At 35.9% G+C, this 23,947-nt stretch overlaps 2 protein-coding genes and 1 non-coding gene across 3 annotated transcripts; 2 read left to right on the top strand and 1 right to left on the bottom strand.

Moving 5' to 3' along the window:
• The first annotated feature begins 5,032 nt into the window (after window positions 1-5,032).
• LOC106432150 (gibberellin 3-beta-dioxygenase 3) lies at window positions 5,033-7,235 on the top strand. Its single transcript, XM_013872991.3, has 3 exons — window positions 5,033-5,639; window positions 6,020-6,279; window positions 6,878-7,235. The coding sequence occupies exons 1-3, from the start codon at window positions 5,173-5,175 to the stop codon at window positions 7,201-7,203; spliced, it is 1,053 nt and encodes a 350-aa protein (XP_013728445.1). The 5' UTR covers window positions 5,033-5,172; the 3' UTR covers window positions 7,204-7,235.
• Window positions 7,236-20,559: 13,324 nt separating this feature from the next.
• On the top strand, window positions 20,560-23,438 carry LOC106432143 (dof zinc finger protein DOF4.3). Its single transcript, XM_048751413.1, has one exon. The coding sequence runs from the start codon at window positions 21,587-21,589 to the stop codon at window positions 22,181-22,183; it is 597 nt and encodes a 198-aa protein (XP_048607370.1). The 5' UTR covers window positions 20,560-21,586; the 3' UTR covers window positions 22,184-23,438.
• Window positions 23,082-23,155, bottom strand: TRNAV-CAC. The gene has a single exon. It is a non-coding gene; the product is annotated as a tRNA-Val (tRNA).
• Window positions 23,439-23,947: the final 509 nt, after the last annotated feature.

Below are 23,947 nucleotides of genomic sequence, written 5' to 3'. Positions count from 1 at the left end.
GCCCAAATATGAAAGGCGAAAAACAAAGCTAAATTTATGGGCTATAAAACCTAACATCAGGCAACATCAGAAAATCGAAGTAGTCTGCAGACTCAAATAAGCTCAGAAATGAAGTGCGGAAATAGAATCGAGGTACTGACAAATGGATCCTAAATTGAAAAATTTCTCGAGCCCCTAAAGTATCTTATTAGAACTTAGAAGCCCACTCTTCGTAGGCCTATATCAAGATTTTCTCCGTATCCTTATTTATATTCGTACTTACCAAACAAAAAATATGCATTTGTTGAATAGTTTACAAAAGCAAGAAAAAGTTTCCTAAGATTTGTAGTTTTTTGGGTGAAAATTTAAAAATCTCTTTGATTGAGGGGTTGACCAAATGGTTAATTAACGATTTTTATAATGGACCATTTGAGGTTCACTCACAGAAGATGCTATTTGTACAGATTAATAGGTGCGAATTTGTAAGGATATTTGCAGCATAGTGCATATAACCATTTAATAGAAGCGTGATGCAGGTACATTATGTCTATTGTGGATTTTAATGGAGTAGGTAAAATTGTTTGCTGAAAATTATTTTAAAGGTATCTTCGATAATAGAGTTTAAAATAAAAAAAATGCTTTAATAATATTCTATTTTCACTTTGTAGTAGAATAAAAAAATAAGTTTACTCTATACATATAATATTTTCTTTTCTTCGTCATTCAATTTTTCTTCAAAAATAGAATATCATTGGAGTATAATTCAATTTTATTATAAAATTTCTCTATTTTAAATTAAATAACAGAGTTGAATGCTTCTGAGTTTTCAGAATTTATAATAAAATTGAAATACATATGATAAAAGGAAATATTAAAGTTGAATGCTTCTGAGTTTTGTTAAAAATGTATGATACTAAATTTATTTATATTGATTTATTTTGGTAAATGCTTATCCCTTATATATTAAAGCGCAAGTCGCTTGACAAATCAAATAGTGACATGTGAAAAAATTTTACAAAATAAAAAATAAAACAATTGAAAAGAAAAAAAAAACAGAAAAAACAAATCACGATCATAAATCCTGCCACATCATAAGTATTTACAAAACTAAAAGTTAATTAAAATAGATAATATTTAGAAAAAATAACCATTTAAAGGTTTCTAGATATATTCTACAAACTCACAATTTTTTTTTCTGTCTATAATCTATTCTTATATACTTCCATATTTATGAGATCTTGAAACAAACATCTGAAAAACTCTCAATCGATCAAAACAGAATAAAAAAGCCAGTGCTGAGTTTGATATCTAAATAAACAGATGTCATCCACCCATATTTCCCCTCTTTTGTGCAGTTTCGTTGGTTTACGTGAAGCACTACATAGTCGTCTAAACAGGTAAGCACTACATAGCTTCATTAAAACAGGTTTACGGCTTAGAAGTTTTGAGAAATAACAGATATGGTAGATTTGCATTGCTGAAGATTTGATCAAAACAAAGAGATGTGGACAACGACAAAAAATAAGGAAGATAGAAAACAAACATGGTGGAATCAGAAGAAAAGCTTTGGTTAAAAGGTAAATACGCTTCCACCACGTTCACTATGTGCATTGGATTTATAATATTATTTTTGTAAAGGCTAAAGAACCATAAATTGCAGATTAAAAATTATGAAAAGTATTAGAAAAAAATACATCAATAGGTAAAACAGAAAAGCTTCAAAGTAATAATTATATTTAACAAGCTAATTAAGATTGATGTAAATTTTTTTAACCAAATCTAATTTATCTTTTCTTATATGTTTATGGTTAATTAATTATCTGTGTTAATATGTATACAAATCTCCTGATAAATCAACCTAAATTATACATGTAAGTTTAGTTATATATGATTGAAATTTATATAACTGAAATTTGGCTTTAAAAAAATTGGTTTAATTTGTAAGCAAACAAGTACTTTTACTCATGAGAGTCAATACTAGTAATTATATATTTTTGTAGTTATAGTGTTAACGCGAATAAGTTTCTTTCTATTCATAATGTAAAAGTTTTACAGTAAAACTATACTTTATGTTAATTTATTCAGAATTTTAGATGTATAATTGAACTAGATAAATTTCTGTTTAACTAAAACAATAAGACTATCTTAAAACTTTGAAAGTACTGCTAGAGCTTAGACCTTCCAATCCCATATCAATGGTATCTACTATCTAGCCCGTTGTATCCCCCTGTCTACCTAAAGCCACCGCTTACGATGGAGCAGCGTTCTTGGGCAAGCCGAATTCTACCGGAACGTGGTCTCATGGTTTATCAAAGGCATCATTCTCATTTGGTAATGCTTGTTTGGCCAAGCTGGTTTCATTGGGTTCGCTAGTTTGCTCGTGTTGTTTAATGTTGTTATTGTCTGCTAGTGTTTTCGGTGTTGCTTCTTCTTTCCTCCTATTGTTGTTTAGTTTTTTCGGTTTTTATCCGCTACTAGTTCTCTTTGTATCGTCTGTCAAAAACTAAAATTTGGTATAAAATTTTACATTTACACTAAAAAAAAAAGAAAAAAAAATTGCATTGGTCATAGAGCGCTTTGCATCCATACTGAGCCGATACAGCTTTTTACGAACATTACTAGCTAGCTCGTACTAAATCAATAGAGCTGTCCATTTTTAATTTGTATTGTTTGGTAAAAGTGAAAATAATTGTCTAAACATCGTCCACAACTAGAAGACGAAACTAAGGAAATGTACATGCATAGAACAACGATGGAAACAGAATGAAAACACGACAAAAAAAGAATTAAGACACGATGAGAAAAAGGACAAAAGGACAAAAGCAAGACACACGTGTATGTTAGAGTTGTGTATGGTTGAATTGTAAAGAAAGCACCTGAGCTGTTTAGACAAGACTCATGGAGAGAACAACTTTAAATGCTCTTCCATTAATTATCAAGAACCCAATATTTTCTATATAATGCATATATTTTCATAGTAATACAAAGTCAACTTCGCATGCATGATGATGCAGCAAAGCTATAAAAATGCAAACATATCATATGTACTATGAGAATACATGTAAATGTGTTGTAATTGTGAATTGTGTGATTAAAACTTCCATTATTAGTTATTACCATCCGCTATGTTTTGTGACTATATATTGACGAATAACTGAGTCACCCTTCCATATGTTTACAACGGTTAAAAGCTTTTGAGTTCGCCCTAATTTCAAAACCTCTCAGGCCCAGGTTTCGAGGCGCCGTCGGAAAACGTTCAATATGAACGGTAGCCTTCGGTGGTCTGACTCCGACCTGGGCTCCGTTCCAATCAGTGCATCGTTCTTATCTCTCGGGTCACGCCAAGCTCTCTCGAAGAATCATGTCTCGCCTTCTGCCGGTGGCCTGTTGCGCCGACAAGATCTTTTCCGCTGTAACGGTCATGCTCCCATGGGTTTCTCAAGCGAGTCTATTTACCTGCTCCCGTACTCATCTTTCGACCTGGTTCCTCCGACAGTTATTTGCTCTCTCTTGCTCGAGAAGACTCAACTGTTGCAACCGAGCAATCTTTCTCCACAAACGCAGGCAGACCCGCCGGAGCTCAAGCTCAACTATCTATCAACCGTCGGATCTGAAATCTTATACTCCAAAAATGGTGTCCCGTCGCGGTTCGTCTCCTGCGTTTCTAAACTCTGTTGTCCCACTGGTGTTTTTCCCTCTAGTTGTTCTCTCTGCTTCAGGGACCTTTCTCCCTCTCCGGGAAGATCTGTAACCAAAACTACGCAGTTGACTTTGACTTCCAATCTCAGACCATCGACTAAATGGTATCCTTCACTTCTCATGTTTTCAATCCCGTCGGTGTTAAAAGCCAAAGCTCTTCTCATCTGGGCCATGTCACCATCGGAGCCGCTTCCACCACCGGATCCACCAGACCCCCCTGACCTTGTTCCAGGTTACTACCCACCTGAGATTGATATGCTCCAGCCTCACATTCAATATCTTCAGTCTGGATCAGAACAAAGCTTCATGGGGAAGCTAAATTTGCTTGGTCTGTCCAAAAGCATCAACGAGTGTTATTTGTTATGCAGCAGGGAAGTACAAGCGAAGTTTCCTGTTGATTTTTCTGGTCTTTGGACGGAGGTCATATCGCTCATCAAGCAACCATCCATGACTACTACATTCACAAGCTCAAGCACTCCTTTGGTTCAAAATTCAGAAAGACTAAAGCTTGTCTCAAACAGCCCAGTAACTTTAACCATTTTGGTTAAGTTCATTCAAACTTCCTCTCGTCAGGGCCGAGAGAGATTGTTATCCACATCCTCCTTCTCCAAGGAGAGAATTGTTCCATCAAAATCCCTCTTTACAAGAGGTGATCCTCTTCCGGTGTTAACCGGAAAAAGTTACCAATTTCCTAACCGTTTGTTATCTTATGTGATGGTCCACTTGGGGCCGGTAGATACAACGACCCTCTCTCCGATGAGAGTCGAGGTTTTGGAAGGTGTTGCGACGTCATATGCTATTGTGACTAATCGTGTGTTACTTGAAGATTTAGAAGTACGGTTTGAGTCTTCCTTAGATTTGATCGTAGGTGGCAACTTCTATATCTTTCATAATGTTTTATCAAACTTTTTTAAGTTTGTGTATATATCCTTGTATTCCTTTGAACTAAATGTCGGGGTTTTATTTGATCAGTTCGCACATCGTGGTTTGTACGATGCTGTTTTTATTCTTGTAACGGTTTGAATCTCTTAATGAAAACATTGGTGCACAAAAAAAAAAAAACTGAGTCACCCTTCCTGCTTTCCATCACATTTTTGCATACTTTGCGATATTTTTTAATGAAAAATCATCTTGAATATTTAGACTAATAGAATTAATTTGTGATTGAATTTAGTTGTTTACGTAAGCATGCTAACGAAATATATATATGATCTTTAAAAAAAATACTACAAGATCCATACATAGAGTTAATGCATGCCTTTCGATATATACTTTTCCTAGACGACAAAATATATCCTTTATTTCATCTTAATCATATTTATAATATACATAAATAAGTAGAGAGAGAAAAATAGTCAAAATTAAATAACATCTTACAAATATGTGCACGTATAACTCTGAAACTCTATATATTGCGCTACAGCTAGCTACAATGTTCATATCCATTACAAGCCTCAAAAGAAAGAAAGAACAAAAAAATACAAAGATAATATCATGAGTTCCTTAGCACAGCTATTCAAGAACAACCCCGTGAACCATGACCGCATCATCCCACTAGACTTCACAAACACCAAAACCTTACCGGACTCTCATGTTTGGTCTAAACCTGAGCTCGAACCCGAACCCATGACCCGACCCATTCCAGTCATCAGCATATCCAGCCCTGAGAAAGTGCTACTAAGACATGCCTGTGAGGAATGGGGTGTGTTTCATATTACAGACCATGGGGTCCCACTCTCGTTACTCCACAACGTTGAGTGCCAAATGAAAAGGCTTTTCTCTTTACCCATGCATCGTAAGATCCTAGCTGTTCGATCACCGGACGAGTCAACTGGTTACGGTGTGGTTCGGATCTCAATGTTTTATGATAAGCTTATGTGGTCTGAGGGATTCTCCGTTATGGATTCCTCTCTTCGGCGTCACGCTACACTCCTATGGCCCGATGACCATGCCGAGTTCTGGTGAAATCATGACATTTTATATATTTGATATTATATTTTTGGCTCAATTATATTTACCAATAACATTATAATACTTTGGCTCTAGTAACGCAGCATAAACACATATTTTCTCAAAGTATAAAATCTTTGGACGAATCTTAAGACTATTTTATCAACAAAAACATGATTAGTTTTGAAAAATATAACTGAGAACACTAATGTAGGAAATTATGCTATATGTTTTATTGAAAGTTGTTTTGCCAAATTCAATACGATATTATCATAAGTTAGTAAATTTTTGGGTCCTAATTCCGGCGATATCATATCTAATACTCAACTTCAGTTTACATAATTACAAAGTTTCTTTTTAACATATTGTATATGGTTTCTTGTAAATGCAGCAATGTGATAGAAGAGTATCAGAAGGAAATGGCGAATTTGAGTCACAGACTAGTAAGCATGGTGATGGGTTCGTTAGGACTAACACACAAAGAATTCAGATGGCTTGTACCGAACATAACAGGTTCAAGAACCAACTCGAGCCAATCTTTTCTGCAGTTGAACTCCTATCCTGTCTGCCCTGACCCTGATCTAGCCATGGGTTTAGCCCCTCACACTGACTCTTCCCTACTAACCATCCTCTATCAAGGCAACATTCCAGGTCAGCGATTATACATAGGAGATTACCAAATTTTAGTTGTAGTTGTATTTATCGAATGTTTACTCTCACGTCGATCTGGCACCCATATATTCTTGATTTTATCAAAATTATAAAATATATACTTGAGATGCCGCTCCTACGGTTCCTATATATATATATATATAAATTAAATTCCAATTTTTTTAGAACATCCCAAATTGAAAGAAGGGTAGATAGTATATGTTTAGAGGGAATGGGTTAATAATTTCACTGTTAATTAGTTCAAGTCTAGACCAAACTGGCCAACAATTAAAACTCAACGAAGAAGACACCAGTAGGCATCTATAGACTAACTAATCAATAATTCTTCTGGAAACCGGATAATGTTTCTTATTTGACTATAATTTGTTTTTTTAGCAACTTTTTAAATGGCCACAGTAGATTATTCATATCTAGTAATTTTTAACACCAAATAAAACAATTGTTATAAAATGCATGTATAACATAATTTTTGAGTGACTAAGTGGAAGCGATCAAATCGCATATATTACAAAATGTATACGTCCATTCCAAAATAACATAAAACTGTAAGTTGTGCAACATGGATTGCATTCGTCAGGTTTAGAGATTCAAAACCTACAGGCAGAAAAGTCGAGATGGATTGGAGTGGAGCCAGTAGAAGGAGGTCTTGTTGTCATAATGGGAGATTTGTCTCATATCATATCCAATGGACGGTTCAAAAGTACGATGCACCGTGCGGTGGTGAACAAGACGCACCACCGTGTCTCAGCCGCATATTTCTCAGGCCCACCCAAGAACCTTCATATCGGTCCGTTGACTGCCGACACGGACCATCCTCCTCTGTACCGCCGTTTGACATGGGAAGAGTACCTTGCAGCCAAAGCAACACACTTTAACAAAGCCTTGAGTTTATTTCGTTGCTGAAACATAAAATAAAAGTAACGTCTACTTTGGTTATTGTTTAATTTACGTCGTTACATTTGTAAGAGTATTCTATGTGTTTCCTATTTTATGTCAAAGTTTCTACAAACATATGTTGAAGAGTTTTGTTTTAAGTATATTGTATTTACTGTTTAGCTCAATGTTGGATTTCATCTTTCTTTTTTGACAAAAAAAAAAAAAAAAGATGAAATCCAACATTGAGGTTTGTTAACGAACAAGGAGGTTTGTACCCCCTCTCCCCCCACCCCCCCACAACCGCCTTCGTTAACGGGCTTCCACATCCGTTCACTCGCATGGTGGATCTCATCATGAGGACGATAATCGATTCGTTAATTTTTGGGAGGTTTGAAAAACTTATTTACTAACCTTGCAATTATCATGTCTTTTTATGTGCTCTGATTTCACTCACACAATATTTAGAACTATTTTTTGATAGGTCATTCATTATTTTACTATTTATATTTTTTTTGGGTCAAAATACTTTAATGATATAGATAATCAAATCAATTTTTATAAGTTTATCTACATACACGAAGATATACTAAAAATAGGGACGTTACAGTTTGAGTAATTGAAATCATTTGGCTAACATTAAAAAGAAATAAAATCAAATTATACCAAAAAAAGGTTTACATAGAAAAAGTGGTGGGTTGACTTGCTTGACTAGTGAACCATAATAAAACTCATAAAAGAGTGGTACACATAGGGAAACCGCACGCACGGATTCTCTTGTACCGTCCAGTGACCCTGAAACGCTTCTTTCTGATAGAACCGTATTATATAAACTACGGAGAACTGAATATTGTAAAGAATAAATTTGATAAAATTATACCAAAGATTAAGAAATAATGATTCAACTGCAGAGGCGGGATATTATCTCTTTTCTTAACTCAAAATACGTCCCGTAGTGCGACGGTTCGATAACGTAATGAGTCCCAAGATACAACTGCAAAAAAATTTCTGATTTGCATCACTCTATCAGAAACCTGACGAAACTAGTTTTGTGTATACTTTCAGACTCAAAAGAAAAATCAAAAAGAAATACGAAAATAATAATATGAGGAATTGTTTTATGCCTCTTCGAAATAAATCCAAGAAAGAAGAGAGTGACTTGGTTTTATACACACCAAACCCAACGTCTCTTTTTCACCATAAAGTGGAGGAGTGATGACAATTATTTCACACTTCAAAATCATCATTAATATATATGTTACAAAAAACCGTCCACGGTTTTATGTTACAAACTCCATTAATGAGAAAGATATCTTTGACTCATTAATTTAAACAAATGACTTCAGTTTATTTTTTTATTTTTAAACCACAAGTCTATTTGTCAAATTCTGAAACCCGAAACTTATATTCTGTTCAGATATCTCTTTTTCCACTTTATATTCCAATATATGACATTATGCAAATGTATATTTTAAGCTTTACAAGCAACCTATTTTGGACTTTTATTTATCATTCAAAATAACTTCAATTTTAACAAACGAATGCATTATCTCATAATGCTTACGGTGACGATTTCATCATGCCCGAAAATCCGGTCTTTCCGACAGACGTCTCCGTCGAAAAGCCCATCGGAAAATGGTCCACACCACTTTGTTAAAAATGAGTTCCAACAATCCCCCACATGAATAGAAATGACTTTATACACATGACTCAAGAAAAAAAACTTTTGAGAGTATAAGCGAAAAATCCACTGCATGATGAGTTGGTAGCAATTTTTCAGCCTTGAACCAGTCATTGTTAATAGCTATCAGATTTACTCGAACAGGAGGTGGCCATGATGTCTTGAACCCCCAGACTTTAGTGTAAACCGAGACAATAGCTATAACGCAGCTTCATTCTCTCACAAAATTAATTTCTCTATTGTGTTCATTTTGGCCGTGAACATTCTTGGTAATCATGAGTGAACTTGGAGAATATAGCATTTCCTTCATTCTCCTAGAAACGACCCCATTTCGGACACAAATCATTAAAAGCTAATGCTTATCCTCTATTCCTTACATGTAGCACTGTTTAATCATCCTAGGAACTGGGTATAGACAGAAGTCTTACAGTGCTTTGGGCAGATTTAGTTTGACTTAGTTGTCTCCTTGAAACTATTTCTTGGGATCTCCAGTTAGTTAGGTAGAGTTACCGCCAAACCTCATCTTAATTCACATGCTACCCATTTCTTTTGATGATATAACAATATGATCTCAAGACACACCTTTAATATAAGGATCCTAGGTTGTCATCATAGTGAACATAAGTCGAGATCAATTGTGTAATGATTTTTGTATCTTTTTTTTTGAAGATACAATTAACCATTATACACAAAACTCAGTGTATAACACTAGTTTTCTAAAAAAAAAAACTATTGTGATAACTATCACTAAGTTCATTTGGCCTCTTGCCAACGACTTTATATGGTAAGCAAAGATTCCCCCACATTTCTTGAGATAGCTCAAAAAAATGTATATTTACATTTACCATCTCTTAAGAGTTTAGAAAGTTAATCTACAACTCTTTTAGATTTAAATGAATAAAAAGTAATTTCGAAAATTATTATAATTTTCTTAAAAAATGTATTTCAATCTTAGAAATTTCACATTTTTTATACAACTATTTTCATAGTTCTCTCAAATTGATTAATAAATCCAACATGTATGTTTTGGATTTTTCCAAAAACATATTTTGCTTTTTAGCATTAGTCCTATGCTTATAGTACTAGGCACTTAACACAACAATCCGATAAAGATTAGAATTTGGTACAATCAACCATGACAGACCAATACCAAAATAAATTTGGTGCGTCGACTCACTAGACTCGTAACCCATAACACTTTAATGTTAATAGAATATGGACATTCCAATACACATCAGAATTCCAATCTGTATAGCACACAAGATCGTAGGTGGTAGACCATTCTCAATTTGAGATGTCGACTCACCATACATGTTGCTAACCTCATCACCGAATCTATTAAAGATCGTTGTGTTGTTTATCACAATGATATTTTTAATCATATTTGACTTTTGAATCTGTTTAGAAAAAATCAATAAACAAATTAGTGCAATAATCAAAATCAATATAACCGCAATTTGAGAAATATAAAGGTATTAAAATAGTTTGCTGAAGTTAAAAAATTCAGAACTTATTTAATTTAATGCACGTCACAGATCACAGCAAAAAAAAAGTAATATGCAAGACATAAATGTGACTCTCATCTGATGATTAAATAGACCAAGGGTTATAACCAAGTAAACCAGATTTAACCAAACAAGTAAGATCAATAAAATATCAGTTTCAGTTTCACTTTCGCGTCAACCAAAGATAACTAATTAGACTAGGGGTGTTCAATCCGGATATCGGTTCGGTTTCGGTTCGGTTTTTTCAGTTTTTCGGTATTTCGGTATTTCGGTTAGTAAAATATAACTACCATTCTAAATCTATATTTACTTCGGTTCGGTTTATATACCGCCGGTTTTCGGTTTATTCGGTTTTATACCGAAACATAATTATTTAGTTTGGGATCATATTATATAAATTTTAGAGTCATATTGTCATCGCAGTCATTTATTAAAAATATATTATATTTTCAAATAAAAGAACAAAAAAATAAAAACGCTTATACCTTCAAATGAAATAATCAAATCTAGAATTAAAATCAAAGCTCGAAATTTTGAAAATAAAAATAAAAAACAAAAGAGAAGTATGAAAGAAAATGTTTCCATTCTTCCATATTCAGTTTTCATCAAAGTCATGTTTTTTCTAGTTATTATCCATCAAATTTATAACCTTTACTTCAATTTAATCAATGCTAAAAGAAAGCAAAATGATTAAAAGAAGAAGACTAAGAAAATAAAAAGCCTCAGTTACGATGAATTGTTATTTAATTATATTTTAAGTGTTTTTCAAATTATGATTTTTTATTACTATAAAAGTATGGTAATAATTATTAACAAAAGAATAACTTATATTACAAATATATTTTTCATGTGACGTTATAAAATATGTACATATTTACATGTTTTTACTTTTGATCGGTTGTGTTGGGTTATTCGGTTAAATCGGTTATAAACCAAACCATATCCAAATCCTAAAGTTTTTATAAAATCATATCCATTCGGTTTATATAGTATATACCAAAACCACACCATATTGTCTATTTCGATTCGGTTTTCCCATATTGGACAGGCCTAAATTAGACGAATAGCTTTTGGAATCAACTAAACCGAAACAGAAATAATCAATAAATCCTGCAAATCACAAGCAAACGTTATGAAAATGCAGAAAATTATATTAAAGAATTATCGAACAGCTCCTGCAAAAATAAATCATAAGCGCAAGAACATAAACTTTATACAATGCTAAAACGATTACAGATACCAAACCGTTTAGGGTACCTGTTCCGGAAACAATCTACCTGTTCTTAAAAAAAAAAAACTTTTACAATAATCAGTCCGGTTAGTGCAAAGCAATAAACATATATTTTGAGTTAAGACTGATAGAACCGTATTATATAAACTACAGAGAACTGAATATTGTAAAGAATAAATTTGATAAAATTATACCAAAGATTAAGAAAATGATGATTCAACTGCAGAGGCGAGATATTATCTCTTTCCTTAACTCAAAATACGTCCCGTAGTGCGACGGTTCGATAACGTAATGAGTCCCAAGATACAACTGCAAAAAATCTTCTGATTTGCGTCACTCTATCAGAAGCATGTGAAACTAGTTTTGTGTATACTCTCAGACTCAAAAGAAAAATCAAAGAGAAATACGAAAATAATAATATGAGGAATTTTTTTATGTCTGTTCGAAATAAATCCAAGAAAGAAGAGAGTGACTTGGTTTTTATACACACCAAACCCAACGTCTCTTTTTCACCATAAAGTGGAGGAGTAATGACAATTATTTCACACTTCAAAATCATCATTAATATATATGTTACAAAAAGCCGTCCACGATTTTATGTTACAAACTCCATTAATGAGAAAAATATCTTTGACTCTTTAATTTAAACAAATGACTTTGGTTTATTTTCTTATTTTTAAACCACAAGTCTATTTGTCAAATTCTGAAACCCGAAATTTATATTTGGTTCGGATATTTCTTTCTCCACTATATATTTCAATATATGATATTATGCAAATGTATATTTTAAGCTTTACAAGCAACCTATTTTGGACTTTTATTTATCATTCAAAATAACTCCGATTTTAACAAATGAACGCATTATGATTTGTACATAAGTCACAGCTAAGTAAAGATTCATTCATGCCATGAAAATCAGTCTAGATAGTGTTCTTGACAACATAAGATTCTGGTGCTTGTGGTATCACATATAAGGTTGTTACACTGTCTCGTAGAAGCAAAACTCATCACATTCATCATTACATTGTCTCGTAAGTTTTTTTTTTTTTTTTTTGGTAATCACATAAAGTAAGAAGCAGAAAAGCTCATTAGCAGGGACTTCTTGTAGTGAGAACCGCCCTGGCTTCTACATTGGTTACAATATTGTCTTCTTTCATGCTCTGCAACAGAGTATCAAAGTTGTTCAACCCGGGTCTCCATTTTCTCTTTCCCACTTCTATACCTAAAGACGTTTTCATACACTTGAAAGCGTTATCTTAAGGACCCTTTTCCACATAAGCAGTAAGCCACAAGCCCTACAACAATCTTGAAACTGTAGTTATCATGAGCAACGTTCTCTTCCTTCATCTTATCAAGAACACCAGGAACTTCTGACCTATCTTCGTGTAGAGGTACATGAATTTGTTGTAAGTAAGAGAGGAAGAAGGGAAACCCATATCTCTTTCATAATGTGAAATTGCAAGAGACTTTCTCAACGTTCTGTTGCCTAACGTAGCAGTTTCTTAACGTTCTGGTGCTTAACCCTCAAACACGAACCCCTTTGTGTGTACTTCATTGTGGTTCTCTGTCTATAAATAAACTCAATGATAAAGACGGTCTCCTGTAATTACATCAACTAAGGCCTAAGCTTCCTTTTGGCTATTGATCTTCTACTTGAACATCTAGTCTGTACAAAAGGATCTCTCTTCTGAAAGACACTAAGCTTTCAATGGTTCTTGTTCTTGAAAATTTGCGTGGAGAAAGGAAACTATATAAAAAAAAAAAGGGCCTCGTGGATTGATCAAAGAGTTGATAAAGAGCATGCGTTACGCACGAGTTTGTTTTTTCCTTTCTTCATCTCTCACTCAAATGGATTGTGTTCATGTGAGAAACCTTCCTCTGTTTCAAACCTGAGTGTGTGGTTGATTTTTTCATGGTGTTACTTTCTATATGAAATAACACCGTTGAGATCTATCATTTGTCATGACTATAAAGGAAGATGTGGTTAAATCCCTAAAAAGGTGATATATCATTTGTGGTTTGAAAATTGGTTACTTGATAAAGTGTTTAGTTACTTGATCTTGAAAATAGGCAACTCGAGAGGATACAATAAGAGGGGCTCCTCTTCAAAGAATGCAAACCGTCTTACCTCAAGAAGCAATTGAAGAAGCGATTGGTGAAGTTAGGGAGGTTATGAGGCAGTACACCGCGTGTGCGGATCCAACGGAAAGTGCCGCAAGAAAAGAACGTCTGCGACAAGCAGAGGAACAAGTAGAAGTGGAAGAAGCAGCGATTCAAATGGTTCAAGCGAATCTAGAAAATTTATCTCCCACTGATGGGCGACGCCAGAGAGAAAGTCCCACCCCAGCTTCTCGTGAAAGGGTCCCAGCTACGCTTCGATTGGGACCTCAAGTAAGTCTAGTAGATGAGGAAGACAATGTAAGTGAAGGAAGGAGACCAGTTTCATTGGAGAGGATTGATACACTAAAACTTAACCTTTCCTACTGTCAAGTTAACAGTGATAATTGTAGTAATTTAGATTAATTTCAGAGGACAAGTCTAACTAAAAATGCAAGTAAAGTAAAAGATTTTAAAAGGTTTAGATTCGATATTAAAGATAAGCCGATCTAGGGTTTCTCATCGGGTGTTGAAACTTAACTAAACATTTATTCAAGCTCGTTGAGACATGATCTAGAACACGGATCACTCTTAGTAGAACAATCTACTGTCGTGGCGCTGTTCCCTTTGCGGTTCGACCTTGACGCCTAAACTGTCGTTTGGATCAAGGGTCGATCGCAAGCTATAGAGATCAAGTCCATGGGTTCACTGAACACTCTAGTATCTACTTTCGCTGACTAGAGATGCTCAGCTCATTCATTCGATATCAAGCAAACTACTACACGGTTAGTGAGTGATTGAGCCTAAGATCTAGCAGTAAGTGATTAGGTTAGGACTAGCATTAAGAACTAGAATGAACAAAGAAACAAAAGAGTTGCTTATTTATGTTTAGCCTCGCGATTAACACCCTAGAACCCTAGACAAGCTAGCCGACTACTCAGCCATAACACAAGACGAACAAGACATGATAACTGAATAATACTGCATGTAAATCAAAGGTAAAACAATGAGGTTCAGGATGATCTTCTCTGTCAAGAAGAGGAGCCGTCTCCCTTACAATAGCAATATCCAAGAATAAGGTCTAGGTCTCTTGCAAAAACTAGCGTCCTCAAATAAAATAGATAGGGGCCGCTTTTATATGGAGGCGCCCCTAGACTTCAAAGTCGAGAATCGACAACTAGGGCAAATCTTTGGAGGATATGGAAACTTCCATAATTATCGAGAAAAATCGGCTGGCTGTTCCTGGTAGGATCGACCGTCAGACTGCTCCACGAATTGTTCTTCGGGAGAAATCTCTAATTCTTGCTCCTTTATTCATGCATCTTCCTTTAGCTCTTCAATCTTCTCCAGACCTGAAATGACTCTAAAAAGACTAGACTAACTCGATAAAACAATGCAAACAAGTTAGAAAGCATATACACAATGATGTCAAAAACACCATATATCAAGGATCCCAGCTGCTCAACGTCTAGGTCCACTAATCGATCCAATGGAGACAGAGGATCTTCCACTAATGGACGGGCGCTCTGAAACGACTGTCAAAAGGAAACCTGGATGATCCCAAGGGAAAAAGAAGATTCAAGGCAGTCCAAGGACAATTGTGGGAGCAAAGAGAAGAAAAGTCACTCAAACAAAAACCTCTCTGACCCGTAGGAAATTGGTACCAACTTCAAATGAACAAGAAAAAACAGACCGGAAAAACAAAGTGAAAGCAGGGGGTTCCCGAGCTACTGCAGCTTCTTCTGGTAACTCAACATCACAGATAAACTCATATGACCAGCCTATATGTAATCTCATTCCCGACACAAGAAGGAAGAAGCAGAGGGTGGATTTTCAGGATCCACCAAATCTCGTTCCTTAAACATTCTAAGCTGGAACTGTCAAGGGTTAGGGAATACCTTGACAGTTCATCGGCTAAAGGAGATAAAGCGAACAATCTGTCCGGATATTATCTTCTTGTCTGAAACTAAAAATCCCGATGAGTTCATTGTAGAGAAAACGAAGGAGCTAGCGTATGACTCAAGCTTTATAGTGTCCCCGAGTGGACCAGCAGCGGGAGGACTCATCATTTTATGGAATCAATCTGTCAAATTAAATGTTATTTCTTCATCTGTAAACCTTCTGGACACAATAGTAACTATTGAATATGAAGGAAAACGTTTCTACTCTTCTTTTATCTACGCTGACACAGATAGACATAAAAGAAACCTGATGTGGAGTGGTCTTTTGGCTGAAAACGAGACTAGAGAAGCTCCGTGGTTTGTTACCCTGACTTTAATGATCTAACCAACAATTCTGAGAAAGACGGAGGTCCGTTGAGACCTGAAGGATCTTTCTCTGATCTGAGAACCTTCTTCTGTGAAGGTGATCTATTTGACATCCCACACTCCAGTGATCCTTTATCGTGGAGGGGACAGAGAGGCGACCACTTCGTTAGGTGTCGTCTTGACAGAGCTGTAGCAAACACAGGATGGGCGGAACGGTTTCCAGCTGCGCATAGCCAATATCTACCGTTTGAGGGTTCTGGCCATAGGCCTATCCTCACCACACTTGAACCCGAATCCAAAAAAAGACGAGGTATGTTTCGGTATGATAGAAGACTCAAGGATAACTTAGAAGTCAAGGAACTGGTTAAAAAAGCTTCGAGTCAAGAGGAGAATATCTCAGTTGGGGAACGCATAGCAAGATGCTGGTTCTCAATCTCGCAATGGAATAAAGAACAACAGAGAAACAGTAGGCTGGTCATAGAGAAGAAGAAGATTGAACTCGAAGCTGCACTGTCAGCCCAAGTAATGATGTAAAGACTATCCAATTAATCCAAAATGACCTGAAAGCTTCATACAAAGCAGAAGAAGATTATTGGAAGCAAAGAAGTAGACTGTTGTGGCTGAGATTGGGTGATCGGAACACCAGGTTTTCTCATGCAACTACCAAAGGGCGCAGAAGAGCAAACTCATTCTCAGTTATCGAGAATACTGAGGGAACAATGGTGTATAAGGAAGATCAAATTGCCAAGGTGATAGTCTCTTAGTTTGGGAAGCTGTACACCACGCAAGAAGGAGACCGGAGAGAGACAGTCGAGTATGCTTTGGCACCACTGGTCACTACCGAAGATAATGAACGACTGATTGGTCTGCCCTCCCATGCGGAGGTAAAAGAGGCTGCACTCTCCATACACGCGGATAAGGCTCCCGGGCCTGATGGTTTTTCAGCAAGTTTTTTCCACTCCAATTGGGACAACATTGGAGATGGTATAGTTAAAGAGATTCAAGGGTTCTTTGAGTCCGGCATTATTCCAGCAAAAATAAACGAGACACACATCCGACTTATTTCCAAGGTCAACATCCTTCATTACTTAAATACATCCAAGGCAAAGGTTCGATTCTCGATGGCGGTCAAAACATACATGAGTAAAGCATATGATCGATTAGAGTGGGACTTCATCGCTTTGGTTATGGAACGGCTCGGGTTTCATCCCCGATGGATTTCATTAATCATGCAATGTGCTTCTTTTGTTACATACTCCTTCCTCATCAACGGCTCGCCTAGAGGGAGGGTTAAACCGGGTAGGGAAATCCGCCAACGAGACCCTTTATCACCATACATCTTCATCTTGTGTAGTGAAGTCCTCTCGGGGCTATGTAACAAAGCACATGCTGATGGATCCCTTAAAGGAATCAGAGTGGCTAGGAGTTGCCCTCGGATCAATCATCTCTTGTTCGCGGACGACACGATGTTCTTTATTCAGGCTGATCAAAGGAGTTGTGCAGCGCTATCTTCTATCTTAAGCCGGTATGAAGCAGCCTCGGGGCAGGCTATAAATACATCAAAATCTTCGATATCCAGCTCCATAAGAGAAGCAGCAAAAGGAACACTTAATATTCATCAAGAAGGTGGAGTGGGGAAATATCTCGGGTTACCCGAGCATTTTGGAAGGAAAAAGAGAGACTTATTCTCCTCGATGGTCGACAGGATCAAACAGAAAGCAAGTGGGTGGTCTAACAGATATTTATCTACGGCTGGGAAACGCAAAATGCTCGAGAGTGTACTCTCTCCGATTCCATTGTATGCGATGACTTGCTTTCAACTTCCGGTATCGCTCTGCAAGCGCATACAGTCCGCTTTGACGAGATTCTTTTGGGATGCTCGGAACGGATCGAGGAAGATGGCTTGGATCTCCTGGAAAAAGCTAACAAAGTCCAAAGCGGAGGGAGGTCTCGGGTTCAGAGATTTCCAGTGTTTCAACATTGCATTCCTCGCTAAACTAAGCTGGAGATTGATCCATTATCCCCACAGCCTGTTAGGCAGAACATTACTTGGGAAATACGATCCGAAAAATGATTTTATGCAGATCACCAAGCGATCCTCTGATTCTCACGGATGGCACAGCATTCTTGTAGGCAGAGATTTGATAGCTGAAAACTCAGGATGGATTGTGGGAGATGGCAAATCTATCAACATTTGGACTGATCCTTGGCTAAACTGTAGCAGAAGAGAAGCTCCTATGGGACCACCTCCTGAAGAACTGGTGAAATATACGGTTGCAGACCTGTTTCTTCCAAACTCTGCGGAGTGGGACAGGCAAAAGATCCACAGAATCATGCCGTAATGGGAAGATAAGATTCTGAGCATCAAAACCAGCGCTTTGGGAGCCCCAAATAAACTTGCTTGGATCCACTCGAAGACGGGAGACTATAGCACCAAATCGGGTTACTGGGCAGCGATGCAAAGCAGGACCGAACCAGAAAACAACATCGTCACCCCAACCGTCAACTGGAAGCAAAGCGTGTGGAATCTAAAAACTACTCCTAAAATCCAATTGTTCATCTGGAAGGCTCTCCAGGATATCCTCCCGGTGGGAGAGAGGCTTCTCGCATGACGCATTGATATTGATCCGCTGTGCAAGCGCTGTGGCGCCTTTGAATCTGTTAATCATCTCTTTTTACACTGCTCTTTTGCTCAGGAGGTTTGGGAACACACTCCCTTTGCATCAGGTTTTGTGGCTAGAAGATCATCAGATTTACCGGGAGTTTGGAAGAGTCTGTGTGACAAAGTCTGTTTACCACCACTTGGGATTGTTAATGTACCTCTAGCCCCCTGGTTACTCTGGTCCTTGTGGATTGAAAGAAATAACTTTGTCTTTAGCAACAGGTACACTTCGGTGGCAGATACAGTCTCTAAAGCTATCTGTTTGGCTCGGGAATGGAGTGGTGCTCAACTTAGAGAAATTGTAAAGGGATGAAACTTGACTGCTCCCACGCCAGCAAACCCAATTTCTGTAATGGTACAATCAGATGCTGCGTGGCGAAACTCCTCAGGTCTTGGATGGACGGTAATCACGTCTGATCAAACATCCAACTTCTCCTCATCTCAAAAATTTGTACCCTCAACATTGACAGCTGAAACCCTGGCTCTTCGGGAAGTTGTGGTTCTCTGTAGCAGAAATGGTATCATGCATCTCCGATGCGAATCTGATTCTTCTCAACTTATCAAGGCAGTTGTCTCTGGACCAGTCCCTTCAGAAATCTATGGCATTGTGGCTGACATCACCACCATTGCTGCAACGTTTTTTTCTATTTCCTTTGTTTGGATTTCCCGCACCTGTAATATTAATGCAGATGCGCTGGCAAAGCAGGCACTCTATTCTGCTGAACTATTTGCAATGTAACCTTTAGATTGAATGAAAGATGCGTTCCAAAAAAAAAAAAAAAAAAAAAGGCAACTCAACACAGAAACCCTTTTTGTTATGAGTTTCTTGCTTTCTTGATATTCATCGTTGCTCACTTTCCAATTCTCACCATCAGAATCCATTTCGAATATGGTCAAATTATATACATGGATTTTCTGCTAAAAATTAAGTTTCTCACACATGCACACTTTCTTTCTTTCTTTCTTTCTCAAAACTAATTACTTTTGAAATTGTTAATACGTGTTTTGCAAGTTTCATAATCCATATTTTGTTATTATCTTGATACAAAAAAATGTTTTGTTGCGTCCCTTGTCTTCTTTGTATTTAGCATTGCTAGCTGTCTATTCTCACAATATATCCATTTTGTATATGAAAAAAAATCCTTAAGCATATCTTTTTTAAAAAGGTTTCCAATTGAAATGCATAAACGAAATAACAAGCCATGATCTTAGAATATCATACAATTTTGAAAAATATGGTGAAAGCAACATGATTTAGAATACTCTAAAACAAGTAGACTACCTTTGAAAGCTAAATAAAAAGCAAAGAGGGAACTAAGAACATAGATACCTAGATAATAGGACCTCGTCTACCACGGCCTCTACGACAATTTCCAACCATAGTCCACTGCATGAACTTTTTGAGATGACTTTATTGGTCTTCCTCCTCTTGTCCTAAAGCATATGTTTTAACAATAAACTCTTATGATGTGCCAATATAAACTCTAATGAAGGCACACACTCACATTGTATTTTCTCTTAACAAAGCACCATTACATCATTTAATTTATCAAATTTTATCACAATAAGTCACACTAATAATTTATCAAATTTTATCACAATAAGTCACACTATTAGTAAGTCCCTACTAAAGTTAATTTATAAATGTTTGTCGAAAAATAGGTATTCATATTATTGTTTTACTATTTTTCTTTAATTTAGGTAATTATCAACTAAACATTTATATGGATTTAAGTATAATAATTTATAAACCAAACTATGGATGTTATGTTTTAATTTCAGTGTTAAAAAAAAAAATCTTGTGAATATTTTATATGAAAAAAAATATATCTTCTGCCCAATGAACTTGCGCGTGAGCATACACGTACATTGCGCGTGAGTATAAACGCACATAGTATCTTTCATAATAAAAACTTCCCTTAAGGTGGCATTATACTCTCAATGTCCCTAGATTTTGTTTGTGTTTATACCACTTGACTCATTTAATGATATCTTCTTGATTCTATAATTTTCATATACATCCAACAGTTAAGAGTAAGAGAGCCTTGGTTTTTAACTAAGCTAAGCCTAAGGTTTATTGTGTGCAGATAGGTCTTTAGAATTCATTAATGCAAAGAGTAATCGGTGTGGATACACCAAAAAACCCATATAATTTGTTATATACCCTTGTTTCTTTTTAATATTTTTTATGACTATAATACTCTTATCTGTAGATCTCTCTCTTCTCCCTTTTTTTGTTCTAATCTCTTTATCTTTCGTACAGGTTCTACAAATCATCTTCTAATTCAACACAAATCTTTACTTTTTTATTCTGATTCTTTTGACACCCATAATGCTAATCTTATTATCTCACCTCAATTCCAATGTTTCCAATTTCGAATCACAATTTAGATAATATATACGTTAGTAAATATTTTATTACTTAACTTCTATTATTTAGATTTTAGTGGATTCTTAATCGATACATGGAGTGTTAGCTGTTACAAATAGATTTGGGGCTATTTGATAGATAACTAATTAATTGTTAATAGTTTCATTAACTGATATATGATTTGTTAGTCGATACATTTGTTTGATACATAGATTGTTAGCTGATACTGAAATTATTAGCTGATATGTTAGTTGGTATGTAGATTGTTACCTGCTATGTAAATATTTAGCTGATAGATCTAGAGTTACATGTTTTCGATAAAGCACGAGAGTATTTTCGTCCGCACAGTGTCAAAAAGTTACTCCTTTTTGGGTTATCTATAATCATGGGCATTCAGCTAATTTAGATCTTAATTGGGTATATTCAACACATTGTCCCTAATGCAAAATCTCTGACACGTTTTCCTCACAATCGCAGTCTGTTAAAGACAAAATGAATCTCTTCTTCAGTATCCACGCCCCAGGAACCTATATAAGAACACCCTCTCCCCAACACTAAAAATCATCATAACAACAACAAAACCAAGTATTAACTCTTTAATGAATAAATCACGTGTTTTGGTAAGGAGAAACAATCAAGTGAGTGGAGTGAAACCTCCACCACGAATATGTCCAAGGTGTAACTCTGACAACACCAGGTTCTGTTACTACAACAACTATAGTGTGTCTCAGCCGCGCTACACCTGCAAGAATTGTCGTCGATTATGGACTCATGGTGGGACATTAAGGAACATATCGGCTGGTGGAAGCAGAATAGATCAACCATCTGTTGCTCAGGTGGTTCCTGTTGAGACCCAACAGGTTAATCATCACCAGACTTTCTTACATGGTCAAGAAACTAACGATTTTCTTGGATCTATTGGTGATTCTTCTTCTTCTGCTGGTGTTGTTGGGAGCCATTTCGGTTCTTTGCCTGAGACGCATGGTGATGTGGTGTTTCCAGTTCGTAGTCATCCACCAATGAATCGCCCTGTGTTCAATGATGGGTCGTTTCCCCAAGGATATTACCATGTTGGACATGTTAATAATTATAACAGTTACCGCGTAAATCAAGAGGATCCAAACAAGCCAAGACAGCGCTTCAACAACACCATGAGCATGAATCATAATACCAGCACCAGTGGAAGCAGAGGATAATAAGGCACTGATCACATGATCAAGAACAAGAATAACAAACTCAGAAACAAGTTGGTGTTTAAATCCTCTTATCATGTGGTCCTTGAATCATAACCGTTTTATCCGTTTTATCTTTTATTTATTAAGCCAATAATGTTTCAGTTTTTTTTTTGAATAAAGTGTTTCAGTTTTTTTGTTTATGTTTTCTGTTGGGTCTTTTTTAAGTTGATTTCTAAAAGTTTGCATCTTTGTTCCCCTATAGTTTCAGACATAAGATTCTTACTGGAGTTAGTAAAGAAAAAATATATTAAAATAATGAAAAAAAAACAGTAAAGTAGCGATACGAGTCTTAAATAAGCGCTGCAAAGACCGGTTCTAAAACTAAGCTGTCATATGTCAATTTCTAATTGGTTTACTTTTTTCACAAAAATAAATTTTGACTTCAACATTATACATGATTAAACTATTATTACTTTTTGAATTAGAACCTGCTTTTAAAAGGTTTGCTGTTGAGGTTGCTCTAAGTTGCTTGTCAGGTCTTTTTGTAATATAAACAAATTATTAATTATCACCAGTTCGTTGTGTCTTGTGTCTTTCATCATCATAACTGATAAATAAGATATTTATGTTTTGTTAAAAAAAAATAATAATAATAAGATATTTATGTGCTCCCAGAGTTCATGTTTTGCTATGTTTTAGTCTATTCTCTGTTTTTAAAAGCGTAATCGCATAATGTGAGATGCATTAGTGTACAATTATCGTAAATCTAAGATTATGTCTAAAATATTTAGCTTGTACTTCTACTACCAATCTGAATTTCTACAGAAAACTGTTGAAGATTTGTTGTTCCAGGGTCACAAAATTATAATTAAGCACTCTGGTTCGGCAAGAGTTCTCTTTTACCATTAAAAAAAAAAGATGTCTGAGCCCGGGTTTGAACCGGGGACCTCTAGTGTGTGAGACTAGCGTGATAACCGACTACACCACCCAGACTTTGATGGACAAAAAATTTTGACGATTGAAGTCTTAGTTTGGAAACCATTTTCTTAAATATGCTAACAAAATATCCGTTATATGTGGCGCCAACACTTTTCAAATTCTTATGGGTACTGTAGTACTTTGTTTTCTCTTGTTCGTTTACAATGTCCAAATATAGAGTTTTGAGTTCTGTTCTTCCCTATTATCATACGAAATTTTTCGTGTCAATGGATGAATATTTGATAATTATAAAGTGATTATTGAGGTGTGTTTTATTTTGAAAAAATCAGATTTCTAATATATGTTTTAGAATAGCTTACTCGATACATAAGCTTTTTTTTTTCTCCTAAATAGTAGTCCTCATGAATATATAGTTATGAAATTGATCCAAAAAAAAAAAAGAATATATAGTTATGAACTAAAAATATAGTACAAATACATCAACTTATTGGCAAGAAGTTGTATTGGCAACCAACCCCCTTGCACGTTTAGCAAGGTTTATTTCAGAGGTTGCTCCACCTCATTTTGTGACGGTGACGACGAGGAGACATAGAGCAGCGAAGCAGAAGCTAGACAGAATCAAAGAAGACGAGTATAGAAAAGATTGTTTCAGTGGTGGGAACTTATGACCATGAATTCACTGTTTTGAGCTTTTAGTTGACCGTGTATCATATTTAATGATAATGAAGAATGTTATCTAGTCCTTGAGCAGGATTAAGCTTCACTTTGCAGTGAGGAATGTTCGTTAGGCTTTACTGGTACTTTGTTTCAGCTACCCAATATTCATTAGGATTTTCTTTTGGTATT

Source organism: Brassica napus, chromosome C3 (assembly GCF_020379485.1).
Source record: "Brassica napus cultivar Da-Ae chromosome C3, Da-Ae, whole genome shotgun sequence".
NCBI classification, from domain to species: domain Eukaryota; kingdom Viridiplantae; phylum Streptophyta; class Magnoliopsida; order Brassicales; family Brassicaceae; genus Brassica; species Brassica napus.
Note: the sequence above shows the minus strand (reverse complement) of the source record. Positions and strands in the feature narration are given on the sequence as shown.

Coding starts and splice junctions, on each gene's coding strand:
- LOC106432150 (XM_013872991.3), top strand. CDS start 5,173: ATGAGTTCCTTAGCACAGCTATTCAAGAACAACCCCGTGAACCATGAC. Junction 5,640..6,019: donor GATGACCATGCCGAGTTCTG/GTGAAATCATGA, acceptor TTGTAAATGCAG/CAATGTGATAGAAGAGTATC. Junction 6,280..6,877: donor CTATCAAGGCAACATTCCAG/GTCAGCGATTAT, acceptor TGCATTCGTCAG/GTTTAGAGATTCAAAACCTA.
- LOC106432143 (XM_048751413.1), top strand. CDS start 21,587: ATGAATAAATCACGTGTTTTGGTAAGGAGAAACAATCAAGTGAGTGGA.